General features: G+C 38.6%; 1 protein-coding gene across 3 annotated transcripts in view; it reads right to left on the bottom strand.

Annotated features, from left to right (window-relative positions):
• LOC130906305 (glycerophosphodiester phosphodiesterase domain-containing protein 5-like) overlaps positions 1 to 15,865 on the bottom strand; it is a 35,152-nt gene extending 19,287 nt beyond the window's left edge. Inside the window, exons 1-4 of one of the 3 annotated variants that reach the window (XM_057820480.1) lie at positions 15,802 to 15,865; positions 2,477 to 2,640; positions 2,311 to 2,414; positions 2,135 to 2,228 (exon numbers count right to left, since the gene is read on the bottom strand). In XM_057820480.1, the coding sequence (XP_057676463.1) occupies positions 2,135 to 2,228; positions 2,311 to 2,414; positions 2,477 to 2,584 (306 nt within the window). In that variant the 5' untranslated portion in view covers positions 2,585 to 2,640; positions 15,802 to 15,865. Of the gene's footprint in view, positions 1 to 2,134; positions 2,229 to 2,310; positions 2,415 to 2,476; positions 2,641 to 2,713; positions 4,185 to 5,798; positions 5,988 to 15,801 lie in introns of those variants that run through there. The other 2 variants (XM_057820478.1, XM_057820481.1) reach the window with 2 other exon arrangements.
• Positions 15,866 to 16,381: the final 516 nt, after the last annotated feature.

The following is a 16,381-nucleotide window of genomic DNA, read 5'->3' as shown; positions in this document are numbered from 1 at the left end:
TTGAATTCCGGCGAGAGGAAAAAAAAAATCTACAGAAATTATTATTTGTTCAAAGAGCAGAGAGTTCTCTCTAGTGGAGAAAACATATTTCCTATTAAGAAACTAAAAGAATCATAGCTCCGGTTTTCCGTGGTTGCTGTGGTTAAATCTCCAATAAATGCACAAGTTTACATTGAAATTTTAGACAGCTTTCTTATCCCTTCAATTGAAAATACGTTTGTCATTTTCCAAGATGACAATGCATCATGCCACAGAGCTAAATATGTTAAAGCATTCCTTGGAGAAACTCATCCAGTCAATGTCATGGCCTGGAAATAGCCCAGATCTCAACCCTATTGAAAATCTGTGGTGGAAATGGAAAAATGGTCCACAGCAAGGCTCCGACCTACAAGGATGATCTGCCTACTGCAATTAAAGAGAGTTGTTATTTCTTTGTTTGTTTCTCATGATTCCATATATTTTTCCCTTAGAATGGAGTGAGTCTATATTTTTCCCCCGCTATTGCTCTATAAAAGTAACATTTACTGACCACCACAATGTTTTATATGCATTTCTGTTAGTGCTCCTGAATGCTAAAGAGTTGCACTTCTGAACTAAGTCAGTATTTTTTCAAGATTTTTATCTGAGTTTGTTCTACATCAGACACGTCCAAAGTCCGGCCCGGGGGCCAAATGCGGCCCGTGGTCAAATTTCATCCGGCCCCCAGCCTCTGTCATAAAATAAATAACGTCTGGCCAGCACACAGACTTAATAAATTGGTCAGCAGTACTGCAACCAGCATATGAAGCAGCTTACACACGAAATGCTGCTCCTCGTTTACCCACTAAAAGGCAGCAGCACTTTAACCCTTTATTGCCAAATGTATCACATTTGATACACGTAAAATTGAATGATTTTGAGACTGATTTAGAATTTTGACATTTCTTTTTGAAAAGAAAAAAAAAATGATGGATGCAGGTCAACACATGCATCTGCAGGTTCCATGAGAAAAAAAAAAAACATGATTTAGCATGGGTTATAGATATTAGAGCGCTTATTACACATATTCATTTTGACTTTTCTTTTTACAAATGCGGAAAAAAGGTTTCATTAGGACCTTATTTTTCAAATTTTGGGATTCTCTGATAATTGCTTCATGTTGCAGGTATTTAAGGGCTAAGCAACATTACCCCGTGTGACCCATTACTTCCATTTTCTAAAATGGCAACAACAACAAAAACAAAGTTGACTGTGATGGCCGACGCTTCAAGGATAGGTGGAAATTGTACTATTTCTTCACTAAAATACGCAACAACTGTGTCTGCCTCATTTGCAAAGAGACAGTCTCTGTTTTTAAAGATTTCAATGTTAGGCGATATTACCAAACAAGACTATCTGACATGTACGACAAGATTACAGGGAAGATATGCAGCGAGAAATTGAAGCAACTCACAGCAGCAGTATTTCGCAAATGCTCGAGAGTCGAAAGTGAACGCCACAAAGGCTAGTTGCAAGATTGTTGAAATTATTAATTAAAAATAATAATAATAAAGAAAATGTGCCACACTTAATGGCTTGCTAAACTTTGCTTAAATATATTGTTCTATGTAAAGCACGTCAGCCAAGGTCGGCCCCCCACATTTTTACCCCACCAAATCTGGCCCCCTTTGCAAAAAGTTTGGACACCCCAATTCTACATAATAAAATGTCTGAGTAAATGCTCGTCCGAGACTGGTGATTCTATACTTTTTGCTAGCGGTTGTAGTCCGGTGCGGCTCATTTATGAACAAATGCCGTTTTCCGGAAATTACAGTTATTTTTTTAAGTATTTTAAGTTTTTTTTTTTTTAACCCTCCTGTTACATTGATGGGTCAAACTGACCCGTTTTCAATTTTAACACATCGTTTAAAGTGAAATTTCTATTTGTGGTGTATTTGTGATGCAGCGAAATTGTTAGTGGGGTTATTTTTTATTAGGTTATTAATCATAGAGGTTAAGTGACCCATCGGTATAAGCTTAATTGCCCTATAAAAGGTTAAGATTTATAATTGGATAAAAAAAACTTGATTTGTTTTGGTAGACTAACCCCCCAAAAAAACTTGAACTGCTCCTTTATATTTTAGATCCAAACAGATCAAACTTGTCAGCATCTCACCATGAGCACGGCACTGTAGGAGAAGAACAGGGCAGCGATTCCCAGCACCACCATCGACCACGCGAACCAGAAACCCATTCTGCCAAAATTAAACCTGAGGAAGTCGCTGAAATTTTTAGTATTCGCCCTCATATAACAGGAAGTCGACATGAACCGCTATTGCCATGGGAACCCACCAGTCAAAGTTATCGTAGTCGTTTTTGGCCTGCGTCCAGAAGTAGAGGAAAAGCAGGGTGAGGGAGAAGGCTGCCATTAGAGCGGAGAAAGCGGCGGCTTCCAGCTGCGGGAAACAGAAAGGTCAGACTAACGAGGAAAGTGAAAGCGCGGCGGCGGTCCACTGACCTTGCTGCGGCAGCAGTCGGTAGGGTGCGGCAAGCTCTGCCGCCGCCAGCGGCAACTGTACAGGCCCTGGAGACATGACACCAAAGGCCAGTGCCACGTGGACTCCATTTGGCTCACCAACACTGGGTCATTCCAGAATTGGAGGGCATTTTGGCTTCACAATTCTTGAAAAATAAAACGTCATTTTTCTGGTTGTCTGACGAACCAGGGAAACCAAGACAACAAAAAGCTTCTTACAATGATGGGATTTCTTCATTACAAACTGCTGTTTTGCAAAAACATTGTGACAGAGGTCAATGTCTGTACCACAGCGTCTCGATTGAGGAGCGGTTCCTGCTTTTATACCTTCTGGTTCCTGAGATGAGTCTTAACTAGGGCTGTCAAACGATTAAAATGTTTAGTGCTGCAACGATTAATTGATTAACTCACGTATTTGCTTAGAAAAAAAAGATTGGAATTACATTTTGCTGCTTCGAGTATTGATCTAATTAAAGTGCCGTTGTAATGGTTTGTTTTGAAAGTGTTTGCTTTATACACAGCCCTCTAGTTTGCCTCATTTAACATGGCTGAATCCAGTTGCTCCCTGTTAAGACCAACATAAGCTAAGTTTTTGTTTGAGCTAATGTTTCTTTTAATGCATTCTTAATTTAGTTTAAAGGTATATTTAGCCCATTTTTGTAGTAATATGTGTCTGAACTATTTGTTAAGAGCATTACATTTTTTTTTTAAATTTTTTATCGCATTTAAGCTAGCTGACTTTTGCTATGTAAGTTAGCCAATCTTTCTTGTTGTACATAGATGCTTATTTATTTATCTTTTTAATACCGTTTGAGGCTCAGCTAAAAATTTTTAATTTTTCATGTTACTTATCCGATTACTCGATTATTCAAACTAACTAGTTCATCGATTAATCGACTACTAAAATAATCGATAGCTGCAGCCCTAAAAATGTTTAATCGAGTTAATCACAGCTTAAAAATTGATTAATCGTAATTGATTGCAATTCAAAACATCTCTAAAATATGACATATTTTTCTGTAAATTGTTGTTGGAATGGAAAGATAAGACGGATATATACATTCAACATACTGTACATAAGTACTGTATTTGTTTATTATAACAATAAATCCACAAGATGGCATTAACATTATTAACATTCTTTCTGTTAAAGGGATCCACGGCTACAAAGACTTATAGTCCTTAAAAGATAAATGTTCGTACAAGTTATAGTACTTTTATATTAAAACCCCTCTTACTGTTTTCGTTTTGATAAAAATTTTAATCAAAAAATAAACTAGTAGCTCGCCATTGTTGATGTCGCCGAGCGGTGAAGTCATAGGGGCTCCCTGCCGTTCTTCCACAGTGTCTTTAACTACGTAAGGTAGTGATTTAAATACACCACAAGGTGTCATTGGCGAGTTTTAAATTACTTTGAAATCAAGACAATGAGTGTGTTTTGCCCCTTGACTGATGCCGTAGTTCCCTGTTTACTGGTCCATTGATTGTACTTCACGCACAGTCATTTAAGTGCTTGCTTCACAACGTAAGAGACCTCTGGTAGTTTGTATATTGTGACCAATAATTGCATAAAATATATCGTAATGATTTATTACTGCGGGTTGAACAAGTATGGTCTTGAACAGTTAAATGTGTCAAATATGATCTTTAAAGGGATCCACGGATAGAAAGACGTGTAGTTCTTAAAAGATAAATGTTAGGACAAGTTATAATAATTTGATATTAAAACCACTCCTAATGTTTTCGTTTCAATAATATTTGTAAAATTATTTTAACTAGTAGGTCGGCATTGTTATTTACGTCGCTGAGCGGTGACGTCACAGGGTCACGCTGCCGTACTTCACAGTGTCACTCAAAAAAAAAAAAAAAAGTGTCACTCTTTAATTATGTAAGGTAGTGATTTAAATACACCACAAGGTGTCAATGGCGAGTTTTAAATAATTAGGGATCAAGCCAATAAGTGTTTTGTTCCTTGACTGACGCCGTACTTTTCCTTTAATGCACAATGGGGTGTAAGGCAGGGAGAAAAGAGAGAGGACACAGGCGTTCAGATTCGTACCTCGGACCGCCCCGTTTATTGGCATAAGCTTCAGCAACTCCTTCAAAACAAACTTAAGTATCATATAGTGAAAATACAACAAAAATAATATTCATATCTCTCAAAAAATAATGTTCACAGAAAGAAAAGTGCTTCGCTCCGTATTAATGAGGCCCTCTAGTCACACAGTTAAATAACAATGCAAAGAGAATTGGCATCCACAATTTCACAATCAAAATATATATGCATAATACACATAAAACTTACCCAGAGTTCGGTCAAATTCTATTTAAACATTTTAGCAACTTGTTTAGCTCAACAAATACACTGGATGGCAATATTTAGTCACAATATACAAACTATGGTGCTAGGAGCCATTATCAGAAGTCTTGTTTGTTGTGACTGACTATGGCATCAGTTGAGGGACAAAACACACTCATTGTCTTGAGCTCCTATTAATTTAAAACTCGCCAATGACACCTTGTGGTGTATTCAAATGACTACCTTACATAGTTAACCCTTGGGGTTAGAAATAATTTTATATACACTAGAGGTATTTTGACCATTTTATGTCCACGCCTTTGCGGTGTTATAACTTTGTCATTTCCGATTTTTTTTTTACCTCCAATGACTCAAAATGTTCAGGGGGACCTTAGCTACACGTACATATACAGTTTTTTTTTTTTTTTTTTTTTTTTGTTATGCCCTCTATGGACAGTAACAGCTGTTCTATGCTAATAGCAAAATTAACTATGCTGTATATATCATTAAAAAAAAATTCAAAGTGGAATATTTCATATGGCTTAATTAGAGCTTTGAATAAGTCAGTGAGTCGTCACAACATTTTTTGAAGGTCCCTATTTTTTGATAATGGCAATTTTATATAAAAACTTACACTCGAGGTATTTTGACCATTTTATGTCCACGCCTTTGTGGTGTTATAACTTTGTCATTTCTAAAAATAATAATAATAATAAATTCCAAATTTCCAATCACTCAAAATGTCCAGGGGGACCTTAGCTAACAGGCCAACGATGAAAACTTTAGAATGAACAGAATTTATAGTTACATAGCCCCAACACGACCTGCATAGCCATGTCAGCATTGTGCGGTGCTCCTGGAGGCTTGCCGTATACACTTCCATTTTCTATGATTAGGTGGCCACGTTGCACAGTGGCCAGATTTTTAAGCCTTGGCCAGCTTGGAGGACATTTGAATGAGCAACGGCCCCGAAACGAGACGAGCTGTTCATCCACACATATATACCTGCCAAGATTGTACATCTTGCAAAGAAGTCCGTTCCACCTTGCCTTTAGCTGCGCGATCGGCTACATTCATTTGTGTGGCGTGATGACCATCCGGCTGGTGCAGTTTATCGTCAAAGCGCAGCGCACGTTTGTTGTGCACAAATCTTCAAAGCGAGCAATGCACAATATAATGCATGCAACGTGCACGCGTGTGCATTGCTTTGTTTCGCTATTTGCGTGTTCAAAGCAATAGATAAAAGCATACGAATACAGTTCTATGAAGGAGTAGAACCACTGACTGAAGCAAGCCAGCGCAAGGCCAACGTGATGAGGTCTCCAAAACTGGCGGCCATCGGCGTAGCCACGTTGTCAGGGTTGATCCCGAGCCGCTTGGATCCCAGAATCACGCCCACCATGATAATACCTTGCAGTAGGGAAGCCACAAATGCGGTCCAGAGACCGGTTGAACACAGAAGGACGTCAGCGCATGCACCTGCCACGGGCGCGCGTGCATGTGCAACCTGTTGCACGTGCACACGCACACAGTTACATATACACACACACACAAATATATTCAGATCCAGACACGAACACAAGGAAACTACTGGTATTTTGTCTTTTATCAGAATCGTTCCATGTCACGCGCGCACACGCACGCAATCGCACACACACACACACACACTTCTTCTGATAATCCCAGCAGTTTTACGTGATAAAATTGCTCGCGAGTACTACTTTATGCATTGACTGTAAGCCTTACGGTGCACGGTGGTGATTTAGGGGTGTAAATCCACCCATTTGTTTTTCAACATGGAATTGAGCCGCCTGAGAATGCATTTTTGCGGTCATCACCGGAAATGCATTAAAAAAATCAGGATTATAAAATATTTAAAATCGTGAGTTATAATGGGAGTCAATGGGACATTTTTTTGTAATTCTACCTCGAGTGTAAGTAAAATGAGTATCTTTCAAATGCAATGGTTTAGAAATTACAGCTGAGTGCCATTTTGAACCTTGACCTGTTTCAACATTCTGTGTGAAATTTCAGCTCTGTAGAGTGTTTTTTTCCATGCTTTTTCTTTGATGATAACTCATCAAAACTATCAAAAGGACAAAAAATGTAAAATACCTCACAAGGGTCAAAGAGTGACACTGTGAAGTATGGCAGCATGACCATGTGACGTCACAGCCGTGCGACGTTGACAACAATGGCGAGCTACTATTTATTTATTTTTATTTTTTTAATTTTACTTATTTTATTAAAAGAAAACATTAAGAGGGTTTTTAATATCAAATTATTGTAACTTGTACTAACATTTATCTTTTAAGAACTACATGTCTTTCAATCCAAGGTACCTTTTAACGTGCGTAATTCACACCTGCCAGGCAAGGGCGTAGGTCTGGTCTCAACATTGGTTGGGACGATATACCAGCATAACCTGCATGTACACTTTTTGCTGGGGACGGGACATTATTAAGACCAAACAGATTGGGTGATTGGGAGTCAGAGCTACATTTCTCACAAATATGAACCTAATTAATTGACAGGCTAAAGGATCAATGCAAAATAGATCTGTATTGACTTGTACTAACTTTCATGTGTATTGGTTCAGGTGAAACAGCCCGATTCAAACCTTTGTTTTCAAAAACTAATAAAGAAACATTTTGAAAACTTCCCGGATAAATGTCTGGATTTTATTAGCACTTCTTAGAACTATCCAGGAATGCAAAAAAAACAAACATTTGTTTTAAGACCACTCAACATTGTCTAAATAAATAAATATAACTGGGAAAAAACTTAAGTAATAAATAAATAGTAATAAATATGGAGCCTTCCTTCAGGTAAAACACTACTGCTTTTGTCCACAAGCACATCTAAACGCAACCAAAAATGAAAACTTTTTTACTCGACTATTTGATTAATGTCTGATTACCTGAAAAAAAGTCTACGTAGGCTGCAAATTAAAAAAATAAAAATAAACAATGTAGAAAATAAATAAGTAAATACATATACTTTAAATGTTTATTTGTTTGCGTTTGAGGGGAAAAAATGGACCGGCACTTTCAGCAAGAAAAAGGGTTAAATGTAAGTCTGAACAGAAATAAGAATAATTAATAACAATGGTAGGGTCAATTCTATCCATACAACATATGCAAAGACAATCTATATGACCAATATAACTGAAGTCATTATGTAATGCAAATAAGGTTGCTTAAAAGTTGGTGGGGACAATTTGAGCATCCTCAAAAATTGGTAGTGTTATGTCCCTACCGTCCTTATGCAAAGACAGGAATTTCACAAGTTTTCATGGTAATATTAGCTGTTGCGGTTAAGATTAGACTCAAAATTTCCATCAAAATATTCATCAATAATAGGTAATAACTAGAGATGTCCCGTTATGAGACTGTCATAAAACCGTCATAACCATGACATGACAATGTCATGGGCATTAAAGAAGGCTTATGACAGATGTCATCTGGCGAATTTTGTCACTAACTCCATTTACGTCCAGCTTGGATCTTTAACATCCATCCAAAAGTGAGATATAGTGGTACCTCTACATATGAAGTTAATTCGTTCCAGGACCTTGTTTGTAAGTCGAAATGGTTGTATATAGAGCAGGATTTTCCTATAAGAATACATTGTAATTGATTAATTCCTTCCACAACCCGAAAATCTAAACTAAATCCGTAATAAATGCTGATGGTACTATTGTAAATACCAATTACACAGAGCAAAACAAATAAATTATTAATAAAAATCGGAATAATTATATGAAAATAGTAATAATAATAACAATACCTGTAATAATGTAACGAATCGGGTTCTAATGTGGCGGATGGGTTTTGCGTGGTGTACCTGACTTGAGAGAGTGAGAGAGGACTTTTTACTTCCACTTTTCATGTTCAGCTGTAGCGGACAGTAGGAATGTTGTGTTGCACAAGTTCTGAAATAAATGATTAAAAACCTCACAAAGCTGGTGATTTTTTTGGCGATGTAACCACAATAATAATTGTCACCTTAACTTATAAAGACTGGCTAACAGAGGTCGGAGGGGAACCGTCAGGATCGTAGATATTCTTCGGCCGTATTGTCGAGCCAGTTCACAGACGTGCACACAACGCTCATGTTTTTCTATCATTTCCATCTTCATTTCAATGGTAAGCTTCATATTTTTCCTTATTTCACCACCTGCACTAACATTCTTGGAAGTCATGTTGATTTCTCTCACAAGAAACTCCGACGTGCGTCTGTCTTGCGGGAAAGCAAAGAAACTGCGGCGCTGTCGTACATCGTCGTATTTCTAGCATGTCGTCGGATGTAAAAACAAATGGCCAGACAAATTTTACATCAGATTTCGAAAAGATTATGTGTCGAAGCGATTGTATGTCGAGGTACCACTGTAATTTGCCAGATGACACAAAATGACATCTGTCATAAGCATTCATTAACGCTCATGACAGTGTCATGTCATAATTATGACGGTCTTATGACTGTCTTATGACGCCGCTGTCAAAAAAGTGTACCGGTTAATATCTTTTGGTGTAAATTACCCATAATACAGTGAGGGCAGCTGCGGCTTATAGTCCAGTGCAGCTTATCTATGAACAAATGCTGTTTTCTTGTCAAATTTGGTAGGTGGCTGCTATAGTCATGTGTGCCTTATGGGCTGAAAATTATGGTACATATTTTTGTGATTGCGTAAATTTTGGGGGGCACAAATTATTTTTACAAATACAATTTTTGTGGACATTAATTGGCACTAATTTGACTCCATGTGGTGAAAGACAAAGCAACACTTGGTAACTTTTCAGTTTTGGTCAATTTTAGTGACGCCGGTGGTCAAAAGCGGTAGTGTTTTGCTTGAGGGAAGATTGCCTTTCCCATGAGGACCAGTGCATGAGTGCATAGTGTCGTAAAATCCTCATCTACCGGTCGCCTGCAGATGAATTAGACAACATTTGTGAAGGATGACGAGTAATGAGGTAATAAATTAACTTGTGACTAAACAATGCCATATGACGGTTTGCAACCATGTGGCTTCGTGTGGCTATCCCCCTCCCTACCCGAACTCGTCAGGGCTGACATTTCGGTTGGGAGGGGCGTCACGCCAGCGAGTGAAAGCCGGGCCAATGTTTATTCTTGAGTGTTCTTTTATCCTTTTTTTCCTCCTCAGACAACATCTCTTTTGTTAATCTGCCATCTTTGCAGATTTCGCGCGAAAGGCATTCACATCGACTTCTGCCTTTATAATGAATGGAAAAATGGGGAAGTGACGTATGCCTCAAAGCAGTCAGCACATTTGTATTTTTTTGTGTGGCAGGGTTCCTGCTACCCTTCTCAAAGTTAATTTGTGCCGGTGAAAATGATACAGACCCCCTCAAGATATAAAAAGGTGTCATTCAACGAGGTATCAGTTGACATATTATCACAAATGTTATAAAAATATTTCATAAAGGTTGAAAAGTTACCCAGTATTGCAGTGTGTTTATTTCAGCTGCGTGTTCAAAAGCAATTAAAATGCTCTGGTGGCTGTGTCCATGTGAATATCCTTGATCACCATAAAGTTCAGTGAACAGTCTCCACAGTGCAAACACTTTATCGCAGATGATATACAGATTGTAGATAAGATTACTCTCACAAAGAGGGACACTTTTACCCAAGGGCTTAGGTTGTGTCTTAATATTGGTAGGGCCGAAATAACAGCATAACCTGCATGTACACTTTTTTTTGGGGAAGGGACATTAATAAGACCAAACATATTTGGTGAATGGGGGTCAGGGCTACATTTCTCACCATTATGAACCTAATTTATTGATAGGCTGAATGATTAATGTAAAATAAATCTGTATTGACCTATTATCATTTTCACACTGCAAATTTATAACGTCTTAATCTGATAATTTTTGTTAAGTCTAGTCAAATAATTTTCAACATCTTTTTTTGAGTGTAAAGTCTAGTTAACGGAATAATGCGCTAGATTCTTCCACTTACTTTAAAGTGCCTGTGACACGAAAAAGCATGTTTATTTCATAATACACGCAGTATTTTATGCTCCTGAATGAAATGGACCGCTTGGATGTGTGTGGAAGCGATGGCTATTAGGGTTGTTCCGATCATGTTTTTTTGCTCCCGATCCGATCCCGTTCGTTTTAGTTTGAGTATCTGCCGATCACGATTGCTTTTTTTTGCTCCCGATTCAATTCCAATCATTCCCGATAATTTTTCCCGATCATATACATTTTGGCAATGCATTAAGAAATAAATGAATAAAACTCGGACGAATATATACGTTCAACATACAGAAGTATTGTATTTGTTTATTATGACAATAAATCCTCAAGATGGCATTTACATTATTAACATTCTTTCTGTGAGAGGGATCCACAGATAGAAAGACTTGTAACTTTGTATATTGTGACTAAATATTGCCATCTAGTGCATTTGTTGAGCTTTCAGTAAATGATACTGAAGGCCATGCCCAAATGCATGATGGGAAGTGGAACCATGACTGTGCGTAGTGCTACCAATTAATATATCTTCTCTGCGTTGGGAAATAACTTAAGGTGTTAAGAAAAAGATCAATTGCTACCTTGCTTCCCCACATTGCTTCCCATGATATTTCTAATTGAAGGGAGAGGGATTGTAAGGCTTTAGCCAATTAAAATAAGGCTCCAAAGGCTGTCAAAATTCACTCTACTCATTTTACGCTTCCTTTTAGCTCTCTATATAGGCAAAACGGTGCCATTACAGATGGAGCGCGACAATGCGTGAGTGGGTCGTGCAGCGTGTGCATTAATTGCGTTAAATATTTACCGTGATACTTTTTTTTTTTTAATTAATTACCGCTGTTATTGGGATAAATTTGATAACCCTACCTTAAGCCTAAACTAAAGACTCTGGATAAGTGTAACATATTATGTCTGTAACATTAAATACAATTAGTAAACGATTTCATTAAAAAAAATATATATATATATATATATTAAAAAAAGGCATGGCCGATATTTTTTTGCCGATTCCGATACTTTGAAAATGACGTGATCGGACCCGATCGATCCTGATCGATCGGGACATCTCTAACCGCTATATTTATTTAGTTTTTGAATCCCGCGCCATGAAAATGAGTGACTTCCGGCAACAGTCCCAAGTTGAGAAAGAGGGCGCTGTGATGTGTACGGAGGAATGAGTCCTCTTCACTATACAGCCGTACTGTTGTATGAGAAGGACTAAGGATTCAGCTCATTTTGCGGATTAATACGTTTATTTTTCGCATCACTCCAGCCAAACGGCTGCAGAGAAATCTTGCTGTATGAGGGAGAGGCGTGTGCGCCTTTTTGGGGTTTCAAAAGGTTCCCATTCACCGGTGGATATTGGCCAAAACAAGCCCTACTACTGTGGGACCAATGGAGTTACGAGGAAGTGAGTAAACATCGTCTTTTGTATTATGTCAAATACTCGGATCATTTTAATATGTAGGTGGCTTGCATTTTGTGGCTGACATGCTCCCTGTCCCCTCGGCCGACGACCGGCGGCTTGTCGCACATCCCCCCGCCGGGATAGCACTACACTCGGCTGATAGACCCTACTCACCTACGTCACAAAATGGGCGTGTCGCTGTTTCCGGCCGCCATATTGTACCTCTTTTTCAGACCTTTCTCATTGTTTTCAATTAGTCGAGCAAGTTATAGAGCAATTCATGGAAGCCCCGGTGTTATCTGACGCTGTAAACTCATTGGATCCGTTGCATAAAAGGCGTTACGTGGAAAAGCTTCAGTCTATCCATTCGCCAGATCCGTATTTGATGCCTAAATCGATGTTTTTCGACCCGCTGGCTTCGCCTGACATCTGATATCCTGATATTTACAACTATCTTGTCCACACAAAATCAGCCTATTCTCACGAAAGTTTGAAAAACTTTAAGAGTTTGGAGGCTTATAAATGCTACGTTGCTGGTTGGGTGAAACAGGTCTTCGTACACGAAAATTCGGCAGGAATCTTGTGCTCGGAAGGTGAGTTACGAAATTTTCAATTCAAAATCTTTTGTTCTTGCTAACATCCACTGTCATGTCTAATGTATTTCATATCATTTGTCAATGGAGCTAGGGCTTTTAATGTTTATATGGTTTAGCGATAGCACTCTCACTATATACATATATAATATGTAATAAATATGAAGTGCGATAGCACTACTCCAGATTGTCCCTAGTTGAATTTATTTTTTGGCTTTTGACCTCAATAGTGAAATTGTAAATTAATTGTACGACAACTGTCTGATTATCCCCTTATAATTATATATTTTCAGGTAGTTCATTCACAACGTCTGAGTGTATGTTGTCGGCGATTAGCCTAGCAATGATCTTAATTGTGGTTCTCAGCCCAAAACCCTCTAAATATATATTAAATGCATCTTACCAGATATAAAATGACTACTACGTAATCTGTGGTAGTCGTTTGGAGCCCAGTTTTCTCGTCGAATTGCAGCAGTCAATCTCGGTCTCCTCTTCGGGTCTCTCGGAATACGGTAAAAATTTAAGTCTCTCCGTCTATCTTCTCTGTTTTTGCAACCGACCGCCACACACGACTTCACCATTTTGATTATTAATGTTAACGAGCAGAAAAACACGCCATAATAGGAGGAATTTACGAAGCGCTAATGCATTAACATGACTAGTATCCGGACAACATGGCACGGGGGCGTGGCTGTGACGTCACGTGAGTAGGGTCTATAGCCCTCTTCATGTGCCCGGTGTTCTGTCAAATTTTCCAACTGATCAGAAATTGCAACTTTGTTTTAAAAATAGCCGTGAATACAACGACTACAAAGTTAACACTACGAACTTTCTTTAAATAAAGGTCTACTTACATTTGATCATGGATAGGCATGTAAAACGCTCTCCTCATACACATTAGCTGCACAACAACTGCAGCCGCCCTCCTCCACTGAGTATCTCGCTGTTTACGACTTCGCCGTGTAGTAAGGCATTATTTTGCCATATTCGTGTTGACCATTTGGCAGCTACACGCAGCTCCGACGTCGGCCGGTTTGTTCGGCGGTCATTGTCCAGCTGCTTCCCCGGAGAGCTCTCATGTCAGTAGTAGCAGGGGAACGAGCTGTAAATTGCTCTCTGCTGGGCGGTTTGCCGATCGGCGATGACAATCGACAACCCAGTCGTCATGTGAAATGATCCGGGCTAGTTATGTGTGATTTTCCGCTTCAAAGACTTTGAAACATCACTCAGTTTGGGTTAGCATGTTGGCTAGCTGTCACGCCTCTTGGTTTGTTTACATTCTCCTAAGCCAGGGAAGGGAAATGACATAAGCCCGATTTAGGTGGCATAAAATATCATTCGGGAGGTGCGACAGTAAAGGTGAAGTAGACAGTTTTCACCATAATGGAGTAATTTTGCCATGTCGTCTTGAATAAATGCATTTTTATTATTTCATATTCCATTTAGCACAAGACTGTTTGTTATTTGTCATGACCATGCCATTTATTTAGCTATTGGAGAAAAATACTTGGATAAAAAGAATATCCCGTAAAAATATCGGAGTAGAGAGACTGAAACGAGGACATTTTGCAACTCTCTTCGTCACGTTTTCCACGTTCTGAATATTCCCCCTTAACGCGCTGACTGGTCCTTCTCAAGCCATTTATTTAGCTATTGGGGAAAAATACTTGGATAAAAAGAATATCCTGTAAAAATATTGGAGTAGAGAGACTGAAACAATGACATTTTGCAGCTCTCTTCGTCGCGTTTTCCTCGTTGTGAATAATTCCCCCTCAATGGACTGCATACTAAATCAGAGGAAATCGTGAATCCGCTGACGTCATCCACCTGCTGGGGGTGCTAGAGCCCTATAATGATAGGCGTGGCTAGCCGGCAGATTAAAAGACTAATTTCTCGTCATCTGCGCTTTGCTAAATTGTTGTATATAGTCGAATCGTCTCAAAATATGATTCTAATTCACATAATAATCCTATTTAAGACTCTTTCTCCTGTCCTACGCACTTTAAGTAAATATTACTATTTGTTCGTATTGAGCCCATACATCTAAAAGTTGGTCATTTTTCACCTATATCAAGAAAAAATTTCTTTCAAATAATGTTTTGAACAATATTCTTGAATTAAGAACATTTCTGACAAACAAGTATTTCTTTTAAGATTAAATATACATACAACTTTTTGCTTAAAATAAGTCTGTTAAGCTTATTTTCAGCTAGCTGTTTTTTCTTATTTCAAGAAATCTCAGTGAGTAAAATCGACTTGAAGCACTGTAGCAGTAGCAAAATTAGTGGTGTGTTCCCCACCTCCACAACATTGACGTCTTTTTACATTGCTTACAGTGACTGCTGCTGGCAGAAAAAAACTAATATCCCTTGTCTTTGAAGTGGAGGGGGGGGGCGGCATGTTTTATTTCTGTTGGGCTGTGAATGCGTGTGTGTGTGTGGGGGGGGGGGTGTTCAAGTAATCAGCCAATCAAACGTGCGTTTGGGGGGGGGGGGGATGGACTGGCACATTCAGCGAGTGTAAAGTGGTCAGTGTAAGTCTGAACATAATGAAAGTACTGTAATTCACTTAATAATGGTAGGATAAATTCTATCCTTACAACATATAGGATGACAATCTAAATGACCAATATAACTGAAGTCATTATATAATGCAAATAAGGTTGCTTAAAAGTTGGTGGGGATAATATGAGCATCCTGAAAAGTTGCGAGTGTTATGTCCCTACCTTCCCTATGCAAACCTACGCCCTTGGTTTTACCTCATGAAAACACATAAGTGTTGGGGGAAAAAAACGGAAAATTTACAGTATGACTCATATAATTCAATATGCATGTTGTATTTGAAGAACTTTTAAACAGGTTTTTCCGTATTATATATAAGTTGTATTGTACAAGACATGAAGATACATATTTGTTGCGCATAAAGTTGTGAACCTATTATTTTGGAAATGACAAACAGCGCATTTTAACAGAAAGAAACAAATAGAAAGTTCATTCAGGTGTTCATACCTGACTTCCAGTCGGTTGTCGCTACTTTTTTCAGACGATCGGTTCTCCACTTCGTCGGTTAGCGGACATGTCACGCGCAGATGATCTTCAGATAACGCCGCATCAGAACGAATCCGGTGAGTATCACCTGAACGCGTTCATAGCTTTCACAATAAGAGTCCCTATATTTTGAAAATGAATACGTCATTTATTTGTAGGCCTACAACCTAAAATATTGACATTTTAAAAAGTATTACACTAAAATCCATTATTAAACCTTTATAGAGCATTCATTTTACTCACTGGCTGCCATTGAAGGTGCTAGATGTCCAACCTGTTTTGACTGGTAGGGCTGACAGTGATAATTGGCGCTACCAAAACAAGTTTAACTATTCCTAGATCATTCATTTAACTCATTGGATGCCATTGACGTCGCTGGACGTCCAATCCATTTTGACTTAGAGGAACGTTCGTTCATTCCACCTTCCCAGTCAAAATGGATCGGACGTCTCGCGCTGTCAATGGTATTAAAACATGAGTATTCACAGCCAGTCCTTCTAGTTCAAATAAATTGGATGTCGATCGTTGTCAGTGGTGGGCA

The sequence above is a fragment of the Corythoichthys intestinalis genome, chromosome 18 (assembly GCF_030265065.1).
Source record: "Corythoichthys intestinalis isolate RoL2023-P3 chromosome 18, ASM3026506v1, whole genome shotgun sequence".
In the NCBI taxonomy this organism is placed as follows: domain Eukaryota; kingdom Metazoa; phylum Chordata; class Actinopteri; order Syngnathiformes; family Syngnathidae; genus Corythoichthys; species Corythoichthys intestinalis.
Note: the sequence above shows the minus strand (reverse complement) of the source record. Positions and strands in the feature narration are given on the sequence as shown.